We start from the raw sequence: 17,456 nt of genomic DNA, 5'->3' as shown, positions 1-17,456 counted from the left end.
TCTTCTTCTCTCCCCCACCTCCTTCTGATCCTCCACCACCACCACCTTTAAAAATATGGGAAAAAACATCTGACAGGGTCATCAACACCTGCTTGGTCATCTCGTCCCGTCTCGCCCCGTCCCACCTAGCCGGCCCCTGCTGCAAGGGTAGGGGTACTCTGCATACGTCGATGATAGATAACATACACGTTAACAACTATCCTTCTTTAATATCAAAAAGGGAGCTATTCTTAACCCCCTTTTCTTGTCGCCAATTCTCCCTTCTCCTCCTCCTCTTCCTCCTCCTCTTCCTCCTCCTCCTCCTCTACCTCCCCATAGTTCCGGTTCCGGACCCGGGTAGTGTTCATGGATCCAATCAGTTGGACCTCTTTTCCCTTGTGTCTCAGCGCCTCTCTGCCTCGTCGTTCCCTCTCTCTCACGGCGCCAGAACCTCCTTGACCACTTGCCCAAAGGTCACGTTCTGGCTACCACCATTGTTGCCGTCGGGGACCGCCTGCGCGCTGACTTCCTGATATGCGCCGTCCCAAAACATGGCGCCCGCCAGATTCGGCAGGCCCATACTTTTGACCTGGGCCAGGATGGACTTGTAGGTCGCCACGTCAACGTAACCGGATCCCGCGCCAGGGAAGGCGGGTGTCCCAATCAGCAGCCGAGGAGCGGTGATGCCGTTGTTGATGTTGTGGAACGTGTTGTCTGCGGGCGCTTCTTGTCGAGTGCGTAACGATCTCTTTTTCATGCGTGTACTACGGGGAGCGTAGCTGAGCCCCTGGAGGTCCGAGGACCAAGCCCGGAGGGAGTCAAGGAAGGCTTGGCCCGAGCTGAGTTGACAGGGTGGGTTATTGTAGAACTGCACGCTGAAAAAGTCAATGTTGTTGACGAGACTCGGGACGGGCACCGAGGCGTCCGGCCGCGGGCACTGTGGCGCTGCAGAGAGATAGTATGCCTTGGACGAGTCGGAGCCCATGAGTTGGCGGAGCGTGGATACCAATGTTGGGATATATGTCGAGGCAGAGGGGAGCTCGTTGTCTATGGAAAACGGTCAGTTTAGGATGAATCCTCACAGGATGGCGGTTGTAGGCAAAGACGAGCCAACTCACCAATATCAATACCATCCAGCACGACATTTCCATAGGGCCGTAGAGGCGTAAGGCTGGCATTGGTTCCCCCCAAGAACAAACTCCAGAGAATATTGGCGACCTCGACGGCCTCATTCGTGCTCGGCATGGTCAGATCTCCCACCGACCCGCCGAGACTGAGCAGGACTTTCTTGCCCTGCCGCTGGCACGTGGCAATCTTGCTCGCGAAGCCATCACCGACGCAGTCCAGGAGCCCCGTGGCTCCAGCAGCTTGTTGGGCCGCGTTGGGTGCCCAACAATTCGAAGCCATGTTCATGGCCGGATATCCGCCGTTGGAAATCAGATGCGTGACGAAGGCGAGGATGACGACGTCGACATCAGGGTCGTTGCACACCTGGGTCAGCGAGATGATGGGTGTCAGGTCCGTTTGCGAGTAGTAGACCACATTGAGGTCGGGAGCTTGAGGGTTGAATGTGGATGTTGCCGGTGGCGAAGAAGATGATGAAGGGGATGGTGTAGGATTGGTGGTGCTGGGAGTTGCTGCGTAGCTGGTTAGAGTCGTCGAGGCCGGCGGGGGAGTGTTGACGTTCGTGATGGGGAATATCGTCGTCTGTGGTGACGTGGGCAGAGGCGCGGACAGCGTTCCAATGTTGAACTGCGACGCAAGCAACTCAATCAGCTGCTCGATCGCACTTCCAATCTCGCCAACAAGCTCGTCCAACTGCTCCGAAAAGTCTTCGGAGGGATTCGGCCGCTGACTGGGAGCTAAAGGTCTCCAATAGCCCGCCGGTCCTGCTCGAAAGATGGCATCTCTCCTCGAACGTGCATGGCTCGCCTGAGACAGCTCGATGGCATCCAAGGTGGTGCGCAGGCTGGCGGCGATACCCTCCCAGTCGCCTACTGGGTTTGATGCGAGAATGGAATTGAAGCAAAAAGTCAAACAGAAGAAGAAAAAGAGAATGGATCTGTCATACAAAGCCATAGCGACGAACAGCACTACCAGAATGAAGGACAGGTAGGCGAGAAAAATGAACGACTTGGACTTATACCTCGAGGGCAAACATGGGCTGGGAGCTCCGAGACACTACCATACCACAAAAGAGCTGGAGGAGGGCATGTCACATTCAAGAATAGTGCTCAGGGTTTGTGGGGAGGAATGTGTCGGCCTGGATGCTGCTGGTCCTGTGGTCTGTGCCCTCGACGGCATTCCAGACAGCCACACCAGCGTTGTCACGCTCCAGTCAAGAATTGCAGGGAGAAGATGGAAAAGCATGGACAACAAGTGTGAAAAGACCAAGTCACAACCTGGTTCAAGAGGAGAAGGGCGAAGATGTGGTTGGGATATTCCACGGCGCCCACAGACACAGGGAGCAGTGGTTAGACACAGCGTCGATCCGATATCCGAGATGCCTGTGTTCGCATTCACAACAGGAAATCACGTCGTGTCGTCCAAGTACCTGCCATTCCATTCAGGATTCAACCTGTTGTTGTTGCTGTCGCCTCACACCAGAGCTGGAGCTGGAGCTTGTGGGAACGAGGAAACACGCTCCCTTGCAGTTCCGGTCAGATAGTGGTCTTCTTGATCCATCTGACAGCGTTTCGAGGAACAGCTCCCTTCCGTCTCCCTTGCGAAGCCCACCGTCTGCGACACGGATGCTCAGTTTGCCCCAACAGCAAGGAGACGGCATATGTTTGTCCCAGTCCCATGGCACCGAGGCAGCTGCGCTAGACCATCTTGACGTCGACCTTCTCCGTCAATCAATCAGTGATCCGACTAATCCCGGCTAAAAGACTCATCGACTGATCGGACGCAGACGTATGATGACCTGAACCATTTGAGACTCGTTGCTGCATCTTTAGCTTTCCGGCACTCTCCGTCCCAGCCATTGTGGACATACTGTAGTCCATGTAGCATTCTCCTTGTGCCTATCCCCAGGTCCCCTTTCGGCCCCTCCTCATAACCCAAGTCGTAAACTGTATATTCGAGCTAACACCACATCTGGCATCGGGTATTCCGCCGCACACCCGGGGCACGTCCTGTCAGCAGCTCGAATGCAAGAAATAGCCAGGACGGAACCCTGGACATACATAAGCTGAGAAGAGACGCCGGCGGCCGTCTCCTCACCACCTGGATGCAGGATGAGGCCATCACCTCCTGACGCAGGTGCAAATCCTTCTCGAAGCAGGTACCCACCATCAGTCGCTGAGTGGGACCGGCCTTCGAGTGACATTTTCTCGTCAACTCAGTCCTGTTCAGACGTTCTTTTTCTTTCCGGGCCGTCCTCTGGCAGTTGAACACGGCCCGGGCCAGTCAGCCTCGCACGTGACGGTTTTCGAGTTGCGACAGCCTTGTTGCTTCGCAGTATGGAGTGGTTTTCTTGGGGAGATTCGGCAGCAGAAGCCTCCTGTGTTTCTCGCGAGTCGGATCCGAACCCTTGTTGGGCACCAGCGAGCGAGGCAGACGACCAATTGCGGTCCAGAGCAGGTTCAGGTTACACAATCTGGATGCGAAGTTAGCACTCTGCTGTGGGAAGTGCCGAGAATCCTGTTCACCGTGGATCCTAGAACCGCCGACGCAGCTTCAGGCGCGGTGGTGCTGGTCTGCGTTGATGCGTTTGATGCTAGACATGGGTGCGAAGAAGGCAGCAGCCCCGAGCCGTGCCGGGTTCTACTGCGACCCCGAGCAGCTCAACCATTCAATCGTGCTGTGACTAGCAAGGATGCTTGGGAGTAGGCTGGACCACGGCGGCCCTGGTAAGGGATCCTATCATCGCACATAGGCCGAAAAGCCAGCCGGGCTCAGCCAAGTGGAAGGAGAGAAAAGACTGGCCCAGTGCAAGGAGCTGCAGAAGATGAACTACCTAGGTACCTAGGTACATACATAGGCGGGACCAGATGTACTCTGTCCTCGCAGGTGGGAGTCGAGGAGTCGAGGAGTCGAGACCATGGACCACACACCGATAGGGATAGGGGCCTGTGGTTGGGCGGCAACTCGTTGTCCAAAAGCCTTCCCATCCTTGCCATCCTTGCCCACCATGAGGGTGGCCCTATTTCCAGCGACTCGCAGAATGGTATTCTTGCTATGAAAGACCTCCCTTCACTGTGTCAGTGCCGGTGTCAGTGCCAGTGCGGCCGAGTTCTCTCATCAACCGCCGCCTTGACGTGGTCTAGATCCCTCAATCGCTATGGGTCTAGAGCGGTATCATGCGTCTGTTGGTGAGTCTTTGAAGCGCTCGCTCTTTGATGCCCACCTATCCACTGACTCTAAGCGCAGGCATCTCTACATCATTCCCAATGCGAGCCACACCTCCAGTCATCACACTTGAACACCCTTCTATGTACACCGACTCAATCAATCCTGTCCAGGTGGTTGTCCCCGCCATGCCACGAAGCATTGAGGCCACAGCTCCCAGAAGCATCCAAGATGGCTCACCCAGCGGCAGTCGTTCCTACTGCAGGCCACCGATTCTGGACGTCCTAGCAAGCCTCGTCGCGAACCTGCAGCCTTGGAGTGGAATCCACATAATGTGCACCCGTGGTGTCACAGCAGAGAACCCGGACCAACCCTCCCTTCCGCACTCTCGTCCCATCGTCCACGGCTCCGAGAATCTACCCTGTGGTGGTTGCGACTTGAGCGGCGTGTGTGCAGACGCCAAGCCGTTCAAGGTGCAATCATCCTCGCTTCGGCAAGAAAATATGGTGGGTGCTCCGCGGGACAACGCCTGGACGAATCCGCGCCCGAAGAGCCTCAAGAAGGGAAAAGGAAACTAGAATAGGCGCTCGATGGCGAGGGGATACCGGGAGGTTGGATTATGCTGTCTCACCCAACCTCGCACAACACGAGCCACCCCTAACTACCCGAAAAGCCCCAATTAACGAGACCATAGACTTGCCATGTCGCCGTCACACGGCAGCTATGCCTGGCGTTGTTGGAAACAACGGCATGCTTGATTGCTATTGAACCACAACGTTACACAGCATGAACGCCGCCGTTGAACCTGAATGTTGTGCGACAGAACAAGCCGTTGGTGCCGCTGTCGCACAGCAGCTGCAGCTCCTGCATGAACGCGCATGAATACGAGCTTTGGAGGAATGCCACTTGGGAGAAATTTCCGTGTCACAGAGATCAACAGCCAACAATGGATGAGGCGTTATCGGGATAACGGGCGTGTATGCATGCTTTCTGCTGCTCGTACACGTCTGAGGCAGGAGTGCGCAGGCGTCACACCGCTACAACGAAAGGAAACAGGCCGTGATTGTGTGCCCAAAGGACGCCTTGCGGAGCCAATCCTCGATCCGCCAAAAGAAGATGCCGAGTTAGGCCACCGACCCTGAAGACTCGCTGTCCGTTTTGCGAAATGCCACACAAGTTGGGAGGTAGGTGGCCAAGGATTATATCATTAATTGGTACAGAGAGCGGTACCTTCAGAGGGTAGGCATGCGACTCGTCTGGTCGCGCCAGCACGGTGACTTTTTTCTGTTTTTGTTGTTCAGACCTCAATTCCCAATGGTGTACGTCCATTTATCGCTCAATGCCATCAACATCATCGCCGGAGCCACCGTCGATTCTGATCGCATTGTGTTCGTTTTGGCTACGTACGGATATCCTGGGGGAAATGGCAGGGGACGAGGAGTGAGAGGAAAATTCCCCACATCAGACACACACAGGCGGGAATCATTTACACGAGACAGGAACAACAAGAAAAAGAAGAAATGTGATCAACCGAAAAGCGACGGGAGGGAGAAAAAGAAAAAAAGGGGAGAGGGAAACAAGTCATCTATCTCTCTGGAGAGGTTACGGGGCGGCATGCTGTTGTTGTTGCCGTCTAGATAGACTTCCGGGGGTCCTTGGAGCTGGATTCCGGGATCGTTGGGGAAGGTCGGGCCCCGTTGGCGGCGCGCATATGTGTGTGTGGGACTGGGAACAGTTGGGTCACACAAGAGACAGACAGATGACGACGACAACGATGCTTTGGACCGCGACGTTATCGTCATCGTCGTCGTCCGCACAACCCTTGCTGCCAGCTGTTATTGACGGTTGGAAAAAAACTTCATACGAGTGAGCTGAGCAGAAAGAGAAGCGAGCAACAGGATAGCCACTGATACGAAACGCATTCAATTTCAATATTAGCCGCCCAGTGCAGAGAATAAAAACACTCGAGAGATCTGTCTTGTCATTCCTCACGCTGTCCGTCACATCATGTCATGTCCGTCGCTCAACCCACAAGTATCCAGCTCGCTGTGTGCAACCAAGAGAAGAAGAAGAAAAGGGCAATAAAAGAGTGATTAGAAGCCTCTTCCATGTCTTCAACAATCCCACAGTCCCTGTGCATTTTCGTCCCATCGTTTCAGACCATAGCAAGAAGGCGGCCACACCGAAAAAGGAGTCCATCCGCCCACCCATTTGTTTCTGTTCATACGCTGCCAGGCCCATGCTTCGATTCCCGTGCCCATCCCATCCCGTCGTGTCCCGTCGTCAAGTAAAAACTCGCTATTTACAATGTCCAGTCATGAAGCAAGTCCCAAGCTCCTCTCAGTAATGCATGTGCAAGATGGAGGGAGCTTGGATACCCCTTTTCAAACTCTTGACCATCGAATTGAAACATGAAATGATCCAGTAAAAGTGTCTTGGTCCCCAGTGAAAGAGCGTCCAAATCCCCGCGTTATTTTGTTCTTGATCAAAAATCCGGCTCCTATCACGGGGCAATACAAGACACATGGTGTAAAACTGTACTGAGCTTTTGTGGATCGAAGAGAATGCCTCCCACCCTCCCGCCCGCCGTCCTTTTTGGTGTCAATTTTGATTACCTCCCATTTTTGAACTTTTCGAAAGAATGTGCTGGTTTTTGGAAAGAAGAGGGAAAACAATCCGACCGACCGTGAAAATCTGGGGTTCGCAAGAAAATGGAGTGCCTTGTTTCGCAATCTTCCCGAGGCAGACTCGCTCATGAAGCAATTTAATATCGGGATTATGAAGAGAGGAGAGTTATGCGGAGGGAGGTTGGTAGTGTTTCTGGTCGTTGGCGTAGGTCGTCATCATCTCGTCGTTAGGTAGAAGCTTTTCGTGTAACTTTTCGTCTTCAAGTTCGTAGCAATGGGGTTTCTTTTGGCGGATCATTCTTCCAGAGTCGCTGGCGTCAGCATTGGGTCGACTGCCCCAAGTCGTCTGGCACCATGTGTTAGCTACATTCAGAGTGTCCCAAATTTGTTCATCAAGGCTCACCACGCCCAACGTCACTCCCGCGTAGACCTTGATGGCTCCATGAAACCACCCGAACAGAATCGACACCGGCCACAAGAGGATGTCGACTGGATAGCGGACAAAGTGAGTAACCAGCTTGATGAACTTGGAGAATATCATCCAAGCGGCAAAGGCATAGATGGCAGTCCTGGCCTGGTCAACAGGCCAGTCACGAATGCCTTTGCACAAATAAAGCCAGAGAAGTCCATCCCCGATGATGGCGGGCGGCATCAACGTCGTGACCTGGACTGCGTACGTGCTGTACGGTTGCCGACTAGCAAAGGGGCCAAAACCGGGTCAGTTGCCAAGATCCTTCAAAAACCGAGGGAGAATCTCCCACATGGGGGACCCCTCTGGGATAAGAGGACCAACTTACCGCCAAATGTGACGTTCAGCCAGCATGCTGGTGAGATTGCTGCGCCAGTTACTGCGAGCCCACCTCAAACATTGTTTGAGGAATTTTGGGTTGTCTTCGAGTGTAGTAAGCACTTCACATTCGGGATGGTACTGCATGTAGATTTCGTGCCGATGCGAGACCATCCAGCGCGTAAGGAAGTTATCGTCATCAGCATTGAGCTGGAATTGGCCAAACCACCACTTCTCGTTGGTGAATCCATTGGTGAAATTTACGTCCTGGAGGATGCTGGTCCGATAGGCACAGGTACGCCCGGACAAGCATGGAACGCCTCCGTCGATGTGAGTGGTGGCTGCACAGTCGAAATTTCGCCGCTCCAGGTAGAGTGCTCCGAGGAATCCATAGATACGCTGAGAGAAGGTGGGATTCTCGGCCCGTCGCAGCCGCTGACAGGTCACCACTCCGCCATATTTCTTGTCTTCGAACGGGGCCAGCATCCACTGGAGAGTCCGAGGCGGCCACGTGACGTCGTCGTCGGCAAAGACGATGATCTCGGTGGTGACCTCGGGGATGGCGCGCGCCATCTGCCGTCTCTTGTTGGCATGTTTGACCGACATGCAACGGATGCGGTGGTACTTGGCAGCCGGCATCTTTCCCATGGTCCGCTCTGCCTTGGCCAAGTTCTCATCGATTGTAACCAGAATCAACTCCTTGGGCTCGTTCTCCATGATTGAGGCAATGGTCTTCTCCAACTCCTCTCCCTCACCGTCCAGGGTGGGCAAGATGACCGTGACATCTGAAGGCCAAAGAGTGGGATTTTCTGGGATGGGAATCGGCTTGAAAGTCCAGAAGGCCCACAGGTTGACAATGAGGCGGACATAGCGCCAGAGGCTGCATGTGGTTAGCTAGTCTGGTTTTCCGGTTCGATCTGGGCTGGTATTTCCCTCCACCCCTCCACGGCGGGCGCCACGAGGATTTCAGACTGGGACAGCCACAGCCGGGCAATCACTCACAAGTAGCCGATGAAGAATTTGAACCATGTCGTGGAGTCCATGGCTAGAGTGACAAGTTGTCTTGGTCTCGTGTCACTTGGACAAGTCAATGATAAGCGGACAATAACGACAGTAAGAGTGGTCGAACCACTCAAGGATGGTCCCCGGAAGAAACAGGACGAGCAAGCAAAAGACGAGAGCAGATTATTGCAAGGACATGAAGGATGGGAGGGTAATGAGAGACAGAAGAGAGAGAGAGAGAGATCAGACCGGAGTGATCGAGGCAGGTGAACGATTGAAATAAAAAAATTATGGGGAAGGACACGGGGCCGAAGATTTTCAGGACGACAGGACGAGGGCAATGGCGAATGCAGTGATGCATCAAGTCCTGCCTGGCTAGAGTGACGGTGGGAAAGTAAAGGGAAAAGCGAAATTGAATGGCACTGGCAGTTGGCTGATGGCTGTTTGCACTGACGCCCTGCAATTCCGCCAGCCTGCACCTTCAGAACCACAAACGTGAGCTTGCAGACGAGTTCGCAGTTCGCATGAGGTGAGGATTTGTTTTCGGCTTAAACACCCCAGAATAAGAAGGGCAGCTTGTGATGAGCGTCAATTGTTAGCTCGTTAGCCGCATAAGTGGGAGTGGAGGTTGTCGGCCGGGGTGGTGATTGGGCCTCATCCATGGCGGCTGCAGGCCTGCGTGGTTTGAGCCTTGAGCTCTGCACCTGCACCTGCAGCAATAGTTGAGATGGGGGGTTGGTGGACAGGGAGGGGGACGTCGATGATGGAGGGGAGGGGCAGTCAAGCGACGAGTGACGAGGGGTTGTCAATGGTTTAGCCAGGCCGAGGATTCGAAGGGGGGTGGAGGGATGGCAATGGACGGGGCGCTGGGGTGGCTTGACCAGGGTGTGGGTACTAGGTACGAACAAGGGTTCATTTGAGAAAATCAAAATGGGACTTAGAGGAACATGAGGACGACAGAAGCACGAGCACGAGCATCAGACACACACACCCCTCTGACATGGCCCCTAGGTAGGTAAGCATGGGTGTAAGGTCGCTGGGTAGTGTTGGTTATGGTGGGTGGGTTGCCCGCCGCTGCAGGTCGACCTTGGCCGCCCAAGGCAACGTTAGGTAGGCAGTAGGCCTAGGTAGCTCGTAGCAGTGTTAATCGATTTGGGGTAGTCGCTTTCAAGCCAACAACCACCAGTTCGCTGAGGCAAAAGAGCAACAAGATACTCCGTACATCTTCTACAAAGTCTCGACTCTCTAGCCTCAACTCACCCCGTCCAATTTTGTCCTGTTGCTGGTCAGTCGATCTCCATCCCGTCTTGCCATGCCTGATCTGACCCCCGAAACCCAAAATCTGCGCTTCCCACCACAAACTCACCGGTCACTCACCCAGCGCAGTCCAGAGTACCAAAACAGTACCTAAGGTAATCTCTCTCAACCCTACTGACCGGGGTGCGTGACAAGATGCGAGCAGGCTTAGCACTACAACCGTCCGAGTCAATGCTGGCTATTGCCTCTAGTCAGACCGTGATCATCTGCAGGCCCCGGGCGCCTGCTCGCCTAGGGGTCATTTAACTAGAGCGGCTACTATCAAGCAATGAGCTTCTCCAAGGCCTCTGCCGCCGATGACGGCGGGCTCTGCGCGGGGGCATCCCACCTCCAAGCTGCCTCATCCTCTCGTACTCATTATCCTCACCAATCTATTTCCTCTCACACCCGTGTCGCAAGCGAGGGCATGGGCGCACATGCTGGTGGACCAGGCCGTCTGGATCAAATTCCCAGGGGACTTCGCTTCAGCCAGTGATCGGAGGTTGACACCCGTCCAGAACGTCAAAGGGCGAGGGAAAGGGCACATTAAAAAAACACAGTGCAGAGTCACTGGCAGATTGGGTTACGGAGTCACAGCGAACGAGTTCCTCAATGGCGGGCGGTCATGCAGGCGGTACAAGGGCCTGAAGCCCGAAAACGTCGATAAAAAAAGCCTCTTGACGCAGGTGCTCCCGTCTTTAGAATTCCCGACCAGGACCAAAACCGTCTGTCCTCTTTCTTGACTTTGTGCCGGCCACAGATCTCGACAAAGCAACAAAGTTTGTTCGTGTCAAGTGCTCAGCACCGCCCTCGGAATCTGAGTCAAATCTTTCAGGTGACATGAGAGTTGCAACTCGGCCACCTGACCGACCAGCATGTAAGAGGAGAGGGTGGGTGGTGTTGAACATCCTTTTCAGCACACCACAACATAACGATTTCCACAGTCAGATGTCTCTCTTACAGATTCACGCTCCCCTCGTCATGACCGTTCCCCCAGCGGCAGTTTCCATCTCGTTGCCGCCCTCACGAAAACCGCCAGTCTCCACCTTCATACCCACCGTTCTCTCCTTCGAAGTTCGATTCGTCGCTAGCTCCGCATTCCCACTGACAAGCCCGCCACCAAGTCTCCTCGAATCCTCAAACCAATTTGATCAGAAGCAGCAATCAGAGGTCGCTACAAGGTGCAGAGGTTACTAGACTGCAGCCACCATAGAGGAGGGTACAAGTGGCTTCAATGAGCCAACAGCAGGAACTACTCTGCAGGCGACACACTGGGAACGCTGCCCCCGGTGCTGAGCGCCATGCATTGAATCGAACCGACTACGATAGTCAATAATGCTGTCATCTGCAATGCGGCCCTGGAGGCCCTCGGACCTCGACCTGCCTTTTCGCCATGCGTTGCCCCACATCATCGCCAGTTCTCCTCGATTTCGCTCATCGTCCTTCGCCCACCAGCAGTAGCCACTCCACAGCTGCAATCCCGCCAATCGATGGCTGTGGTTCGTTCTGTCGCTCCCCAAGCTCCAAAGCGCAAGAAATGCACGTTAGCTCTAAGACATCGGCGCGTCGTTATTACAACGCCCTGAGGCGGCGAATCTACGATGATGAGCAACAAAAAACCGGCTTGACTTTTGACCATGGTTCTTAGGGCTTCTTCCCTGTCTGGCCATTCCCCCAAAAAGGCATCGCCAGATCAGATCGGCGACAGAACCCAAGCCTGGAGGGGACTTATCTTGAAACCCAATCAGCATGACGTGCGGCCTCCCATGGGTCTCCCCTCCTCCATCCTCGTCTTCGCTCCTTGTGCTCACAAGTTGCATTCATCCAGCAAGGGTCCAGACAAGAATGGAGCTTTGCATTGACAGGACGCCAGAAGGTCTGTGCTCCCCTCGTAGCCCACTGCCCCCAGATGGCGCAATGCGTGATGCGACTCAGCACGGAATCACCCGCAGGCCTATCTGGGCCTCCCTCTAACCCAAGTAGTAAATCTCTTACCTCCCCTGTGTGCATCGCCGGCCGTCGCCTCTGGCTGTAGCCGCAAAGATAGTCTTCTAACTGTGCGAGGAACGGAAGAAATTTGTTTTGCTCGAGTATCTCGGTTCAGCCAGGAGGGCGCAAACAGCCAATTCGAGACTGCATCCTTCAGGCCTCGAATGAAGGGCCTTTGTAGGCGAGGTACCTCGTTGCCTGCTCCAGCCGAACCGTCCCTAGCCCGAGATGGGCCATCCCATTTCCTCGTCTGACTTCATCAGACCATTACATCCCGATCCTTCGATTCCCAACCACACGTCTCACGCGACGCAATTTTGGTTGATCGGCACTAGGGTCCCCCTTGGTTTCGAATGTCACCAAGGATGGCGCCCCCCCAAGGTCTCTTAGAGCATTCTGGGGCAGATGCACTAAGGAACAAACGGCCTTTGTTGAAATCATATGTACAGAGTTTTTGGTCCTTCTGAGTTCAACGTGCCGTCCCAAAAACAGCAGTGGGGAACGGAGACTCCTTTCAGAGACCCTGTCTCAACGCCACACTCGCCTCGAAGGCCGGTCCAAGCCTCCAACTGCCGCCGACACGGCCGGTTGGCGAAAACTGGATAAACCTTGGGTCACTTGCTGCATGGTTCTAGTTGAGCCAGGCCTGCCGCACCTCGATCGAAGATCACACCACCCAAAGCGTCCAGGATGAAATTTGGTCTCTTGCCAGCTTGGCCAGATGATAGTCGACTTTGGACCTGGAGGATCCATCAGAGATTGTCAACCAGGGAGCTCTGAGAATGTCACTCTTCTCGCATTGGGCCATGAGCTACTGCGAAACTGGGCTCATCCTTGCTGAGCCAGGGAGCGGACAAGCCTGCATAAGTGCCTTCGGTGGCGTCTGCATTAGACTGCCCTTGGCATCATCCAACCCCACAGCGAACATTGTCCGTCGCGCAAATGGCCGACCAGCCATACGCTGATGCATCGTCCATTTTCGAAGCAGAGGCTGCATATTCCCCAGTGGCAGCTTATCGCGCAGCTTCTTTCAGCTTCCTATTCTTGCCATGCCATTGAGCACATGCGTCCTCGGCTCCCGAAACCCACTCGCACCGGTTGCCCTATTAGCCAGATATGCAGACGAGCGGGGAAAGTGGTTGTTGCTCGGCTTCCCTGACAACAGCCTGTCTTCATACGTGGGCACTTCGCAGAGGCAGCTGGAATTTGTCTCAGAGCCCATGCCCATCCCTAGGCGGCCATCATGCAGGTCCGGAATAGTAAAACCGAGAGAATGTGCTTTTGTTTTGGCAGGGAGGGTGAACTGGCTACCCATGGTTGTTTGCGTTGCTGCCAAACTATTTTCCCATTGCTGTCCCCCAGCTTATAGCATCTGCGTCGGTTCGACGGAAGTGGGATAGCAGGGTCAGAAATTGACCGAGAAACTGCTCCGTGTCTAGGCCTTCCATGGGCTTTGATGTAAGTAACTCTGCACGATACACAATCCGGAGGAATTGGTCGGCGACATCACACTCTCTGCATGGTTTAGAGCTTCGTATTCGGAGCACATCATTCGCTGCCGATTTTGCCCAACAAAAAACCCTCGCATATGAGCAGCATCAGAAGCCACAGACCATGTCCTTGAAGCTGACGCGAACTGTCCTCGCTTAACGGGCGCTTTCCTTTCACGTCAACATGCTGTAATCGTGTCAGCGGCAGAACAAAGCGCTCTGATGCCATGACAGCGTGCATCGAAACGCACAGGAACATGTCATATCCGGGAAAGTTTTCCCAGTGATGATCTGACAACTCATCGGCAGGGCGGAGACACCGAACGAGTTGCCAGAGACCTGTCCAGCCTGTTTTCCCAATATCTGCTGCAAAGAGGAATAACTCGTCTCGTCAATGCCCCCGTATACTGGAACTTGGCGGCCATCGCCCGCGCCAATTGCACGAGGAAACAGATTCAAGGCGAACGTTGACTTTTTTCATCATCTGTGAGTCTGTGTCGTGTGCGAACCCATGGTTACCTGGGATCACGTCCGGTCTACTGGCTGGATAACTACTTTGAGACCGGAGACAAGTGAACAGCACACCGTAGCGTCTTCTTTCCTAGTGGAGTGGCAGGGAAATCCTGTGCCCTCCGGTGGAGGCAAGGGATTTTTGCTCATCGGCAGCTCGCACCTGGACTTCTCCAGTAGCCTCACGAATTATGACAATAAAGGGTGGCTTATTTGGGAGCGTAGCAGTTTGTCCCCCCAGATACTCCAGCAACGTCCAGGTTCTACGACGTCGGGAGGCTGCGAATAACGATTCAGAGATATTATGTTGACCGGAAGCCAGGGCTGTACTTCCCCCCGAAGCCAGCGCGTTTGAAGTGCATAGGGATGCAGATTGCTACCCAACCGCCCTAAACAAGTCAGAGCGCGGGGGTTGTACACTTCGTCCCTGGGCGATCCTCAACGCTGACAAAGGATACTGGTCGTGCCACGAAGGCCCCGTCGTCTCCAGGGTTTGAGTAAGGGCGACGATGGGAGTGGAAGGGGGGGCAACGACAAGGAGCTGGCTCCGACGAGACTTCAGGACCCCGGCGACGACATAGTCTTGGCGATGACGTTGACCAGCTGCGCCCACTTTGCAGGGAACGTGCCTTTTTCCTGTCTCACACACACTTTCGATCCTCTCTTCCCATTCCTCTCTCTTTTTCCCAGGCCTTTTCTTCTTCTGGTCAATGGCCACCCCCCTCTCAAGGCTGCCACAACGCTCCTGTCTGCTCTGACCACCACTGGTCCCGCTGGTTATGGCATTGGCCAGCCTCCCCCCCGGATCTGCAATCTCCTGTTCGTGCCACACAACCGGCGTTCATGCAAAGCCTTTTCTGAAACCAACCACAAAGTGAACCTACACCGCCGTTGTGGCTCCCAACAGCCTTTCCTGGTGGTCTGACGCAAGACTGGCGGTGAAGAAACCAACCCCAAACGCTCTGATCTTGAAAACAAAAAAAGGGGGGCTGCCAACAGTTGGATTACGTGCATTTTCTCACGGGCCGAAGCGGGCTCGCCTGCCACCGAACGTCAAATATCCCGGAGGGTTATTTTGTTGCCCAGAGCTGCCACCGCTATTTGATCTCCATCGATTTTGGTCCGACCTTCTGGCTCACATTCATCATGATTAATGCTCTTTCATCCAGCTCAATTCATTGTCGCTCACTGAATATCCATCCATTCCTCCTCTGGCCAATGAGCCGCCAAGTCGGTTGGTCCTCACGCTGATGGTGGCTTGTGAAACGCTGTAGGCGCGAAAATGTACCCATGACCTTGCACGTCTGCACCCCGCGATTAAAAAAAATGACGAATACGAGATTCAGGTTGCACAAAGGACGTGCTGAAAGATCACGCAAGCATTGGCAGATCTGGCTGGCTTCTCCCTTCGATTTCCCGAGTTTGGCGCTCCGCCCAAATCCAGGCACGCTTCCCAAACCCCCACTGATTTCACGGGTCACATGGACATTTCCGTGTGGGCGGGCGTGACCTGACGCCATCTCTGGGACCGCATCACTTCTCGTTCCTGCATCATGCTGTGCGTCGTCGCTCGGGTTGTTTCAGCTGCAAGAATCATGCCATGCAAGTCATCGGGGAAGCTTGTTGATCACGAAGTCTGGGCCATCCCGGCGGGATGGTTGCAGCAGTGTTAGACTGGGTCAGGAAAGCCCTCTACCCATCAGGATTCCGACTGGTCAGCCCCAAACTACATGCCTCCGATCTGCCAACAAATGGCAGCCCTGAATCCTGTGGCGTCGGTGGGCATCGTCGACTTTCGGCTACTCTGCTGCTGCTGGGAGGCCACCCCCGAATGCCTTTGTCGCCACCCGATCTCGTTCAAGTTTGATCTTCGACAGCCGCTCCCGACAGGTCGAAAATTTCCCCTTAGTGCGACTGGGCCTGTTGGCCGTATTCCCCTGCAGGGCCACGGTTCCAAAATGGTGGGAATACGAACAGATGCGACTTACCCTGACCCTAAATCCTAGTCAACAGACCAGCAGTAGCTGGCCACATGGCTTGTACAGGCGGTGCTGGGGGGTTTTGCCCTTGCATAGGCCCATTGCTGCCTGCTCGAATCCTGTCATTAACCAAGTCGCGCGTGGCGATTAAGTGGTATTGTGATATTGCCCTTGCGGTTCACTGTTCCACCCCCCTCACATCTGAGGTTTCTCTTCACGGCGCAGCCAAATGAGCGCCTTCAATTTAATCCCTGTTCTCCCTTCGCAAAATGTTGAATGCGGCTGCGCCGTGGGCTGCTCAAGGCTCTAATTATAGTCTGGCTCTTAAACTAACGCACCAGTGTCCTTAGACACGTTACCCCGTCGTCTGCGCAAAGCCCTCGACGCCATTCCTCGAAAGCCGCGTAAAGGCGGGATCTGGTGCTCCAGGGGCGATTGGATATCTCTCTGTCTCAGCCAAGGATGCGCAGTTACACTTTTTCGGTTTCGACTACGCTCCCGGGAAAGTAGAAGACGATTTTCGACGAAGGGGTGACTCTCCCAGGACACTTGGCACTTGAGTTCAGCTCTTTCTCGAGTCGGAAACGGGATGCGACGGTAGTTACTGCCGTTCAGAGAGGTTGAAAAGGGAGTATCACTAATATCGACTGCATTACTGACGAGTCAAACAGCTGACGCATCTCCTGCTTCCTTCGTCCGTTAGTCTGGCATTGTCTCCTCCCTCCACTTCAATTCGACGTCATCTGTCCGCTTTTATTAGAGATATCCAGATGAACCCTCCCCCTTCGTCCCTCCAAAGCGGCGGACTATCAGGTGTCAACACAGCCTGCCTGATGGAACGGCGTTGGGTTCGGAAAAGAGGAGGAACACATCAAACAATCGAACAGAACCGGTCTTACTCCAAGCAGTGAACACTTGCAAGTTTTCATGCCATGGTGTCATCCCCCTATCCATGCTCGAATGTCTCTGCAACAGTCCGTCGGCCAAAGCCGCTTGTCTCCTGTTGTGAGCACATCACCACACGCGCTTCTGTTGGAGTAGCAGGTGCCTGCATGCTTTTTAGCATGTCACTCGCGTCGAGTCTGACTCTAATGCTACAGATTCAGCAAATTCTGGAGGTTGGCTCATTTTACACGGTCCATTTGCAAGTTACAGTTCATAAACTCAATTTGCCGAAAGATGCTTCTCGGCCACGAGGAGATTTAACATTCCAAGACTGAGTTGCCCAGCTGGACTAAACGACCATCTAGGTTACTCCCGCCATTACCAGGCCGTGCCGCCGCTTACTCCGGTCGCAAGCGTCCCATTTCGAGGCTAGAGAACTCTGTAGGAAATGACACCCCCCAAGCAGAGTAAATCCACCGACAATGAAGAGCTTGGAACTTTTGTGAGGGCCTGAAGTTGAAGAACAGATACATAATACGAGAGTGTGATATCCAATGGTGGAGTCAAATCTGCCTGATATAAAGGAATCAGTTCGACAACTCCTGAGAGCCATCTTTTGCCA

At 54.2% G+C, this 17,456-nt stretch overlaps 3 protein-coding genes across 3 annotated transcripts; 1 reads left to right on the top strand and 2 right to left on the bottom strand.

The window, feature by feature from the left end:
- Positions 1–415: 415 nt before the first annotated feature.
- On the bottom strand, positions 416–2,058 carry AYL99_00106 (hypothetical protein; the record flags this gene model as incomplete). The annotated part of the gene is made up of 2 exons (XM_018831622.1): positions 416–1,026; positions 1,098–2,058. The coding sequence occupies 2 exons, from the start codon at positions 2,056–2,058 to the stop codon at positions 416–418; spliced, it is 1,572 nt and encodes a 523-aa protein (XP_018697501.1).
- Positions 2,059–4,261: 2,203 nt separating this feature from the next.
- AYL99_00105 (hypothetical protein) lies at positions 4,262–4,847 on the top strand (the record flags this gene model as incomplete). The annotated part of the gene is made up of 2 exons (XM_018831621.1): positions 4,262–4,292; positions 4,351–4,847. 2 exons carry the CDS (start codon positions 4,262–4,264, stop codon positions 4,845–4,847), a joined length of 528 nt encoding a protein of 175 aa, XP_018697500.1.
- A 2,215-nt stretch (positions 4,848–7,062) lies between these two features.
- AYL99_00104 (hypothetical protein) lies at positions 7,063–8,726 on the bottom strand (the record flags this gene model as incomplete). Its single annotated transcript, XM_018831620.1, has 4 exons — positions 7,063–7,242; positions 7,300–7,591; positions 7,694–8,563; positions 8,686–8,726. The coding sequence occupies 4 exons, from the start codon at positions 8,724–8,726 to the stop codon at positions 7,063–7,065; spliced, it is 1,383 nt and encodes a 460-aa protein (XP_018697499.1).
- Between the last annotated feature and the right edge of the window lie 8,730 nt (positions 8,727–17,456).

The sequence above is a fragment of the Fonsecaea erecta genome, assembly GCF_001651985.1.
Source record: "Fonsecaea erecta strain CBS 125763 chromosome Unknown Scaff1, whole genome shotgun sequence".
NCBI classification, from domain to species: Eukaryota; Fungi; Ascomycota; class Eurotiomycetes; order Chaetothyriales; family Herpotrichiellaceae; genus Fonsecaea; species Fonsecaea erecta.
This window is presented reverse-complemented; position numbering and strand designations above follow the sequence as displayed.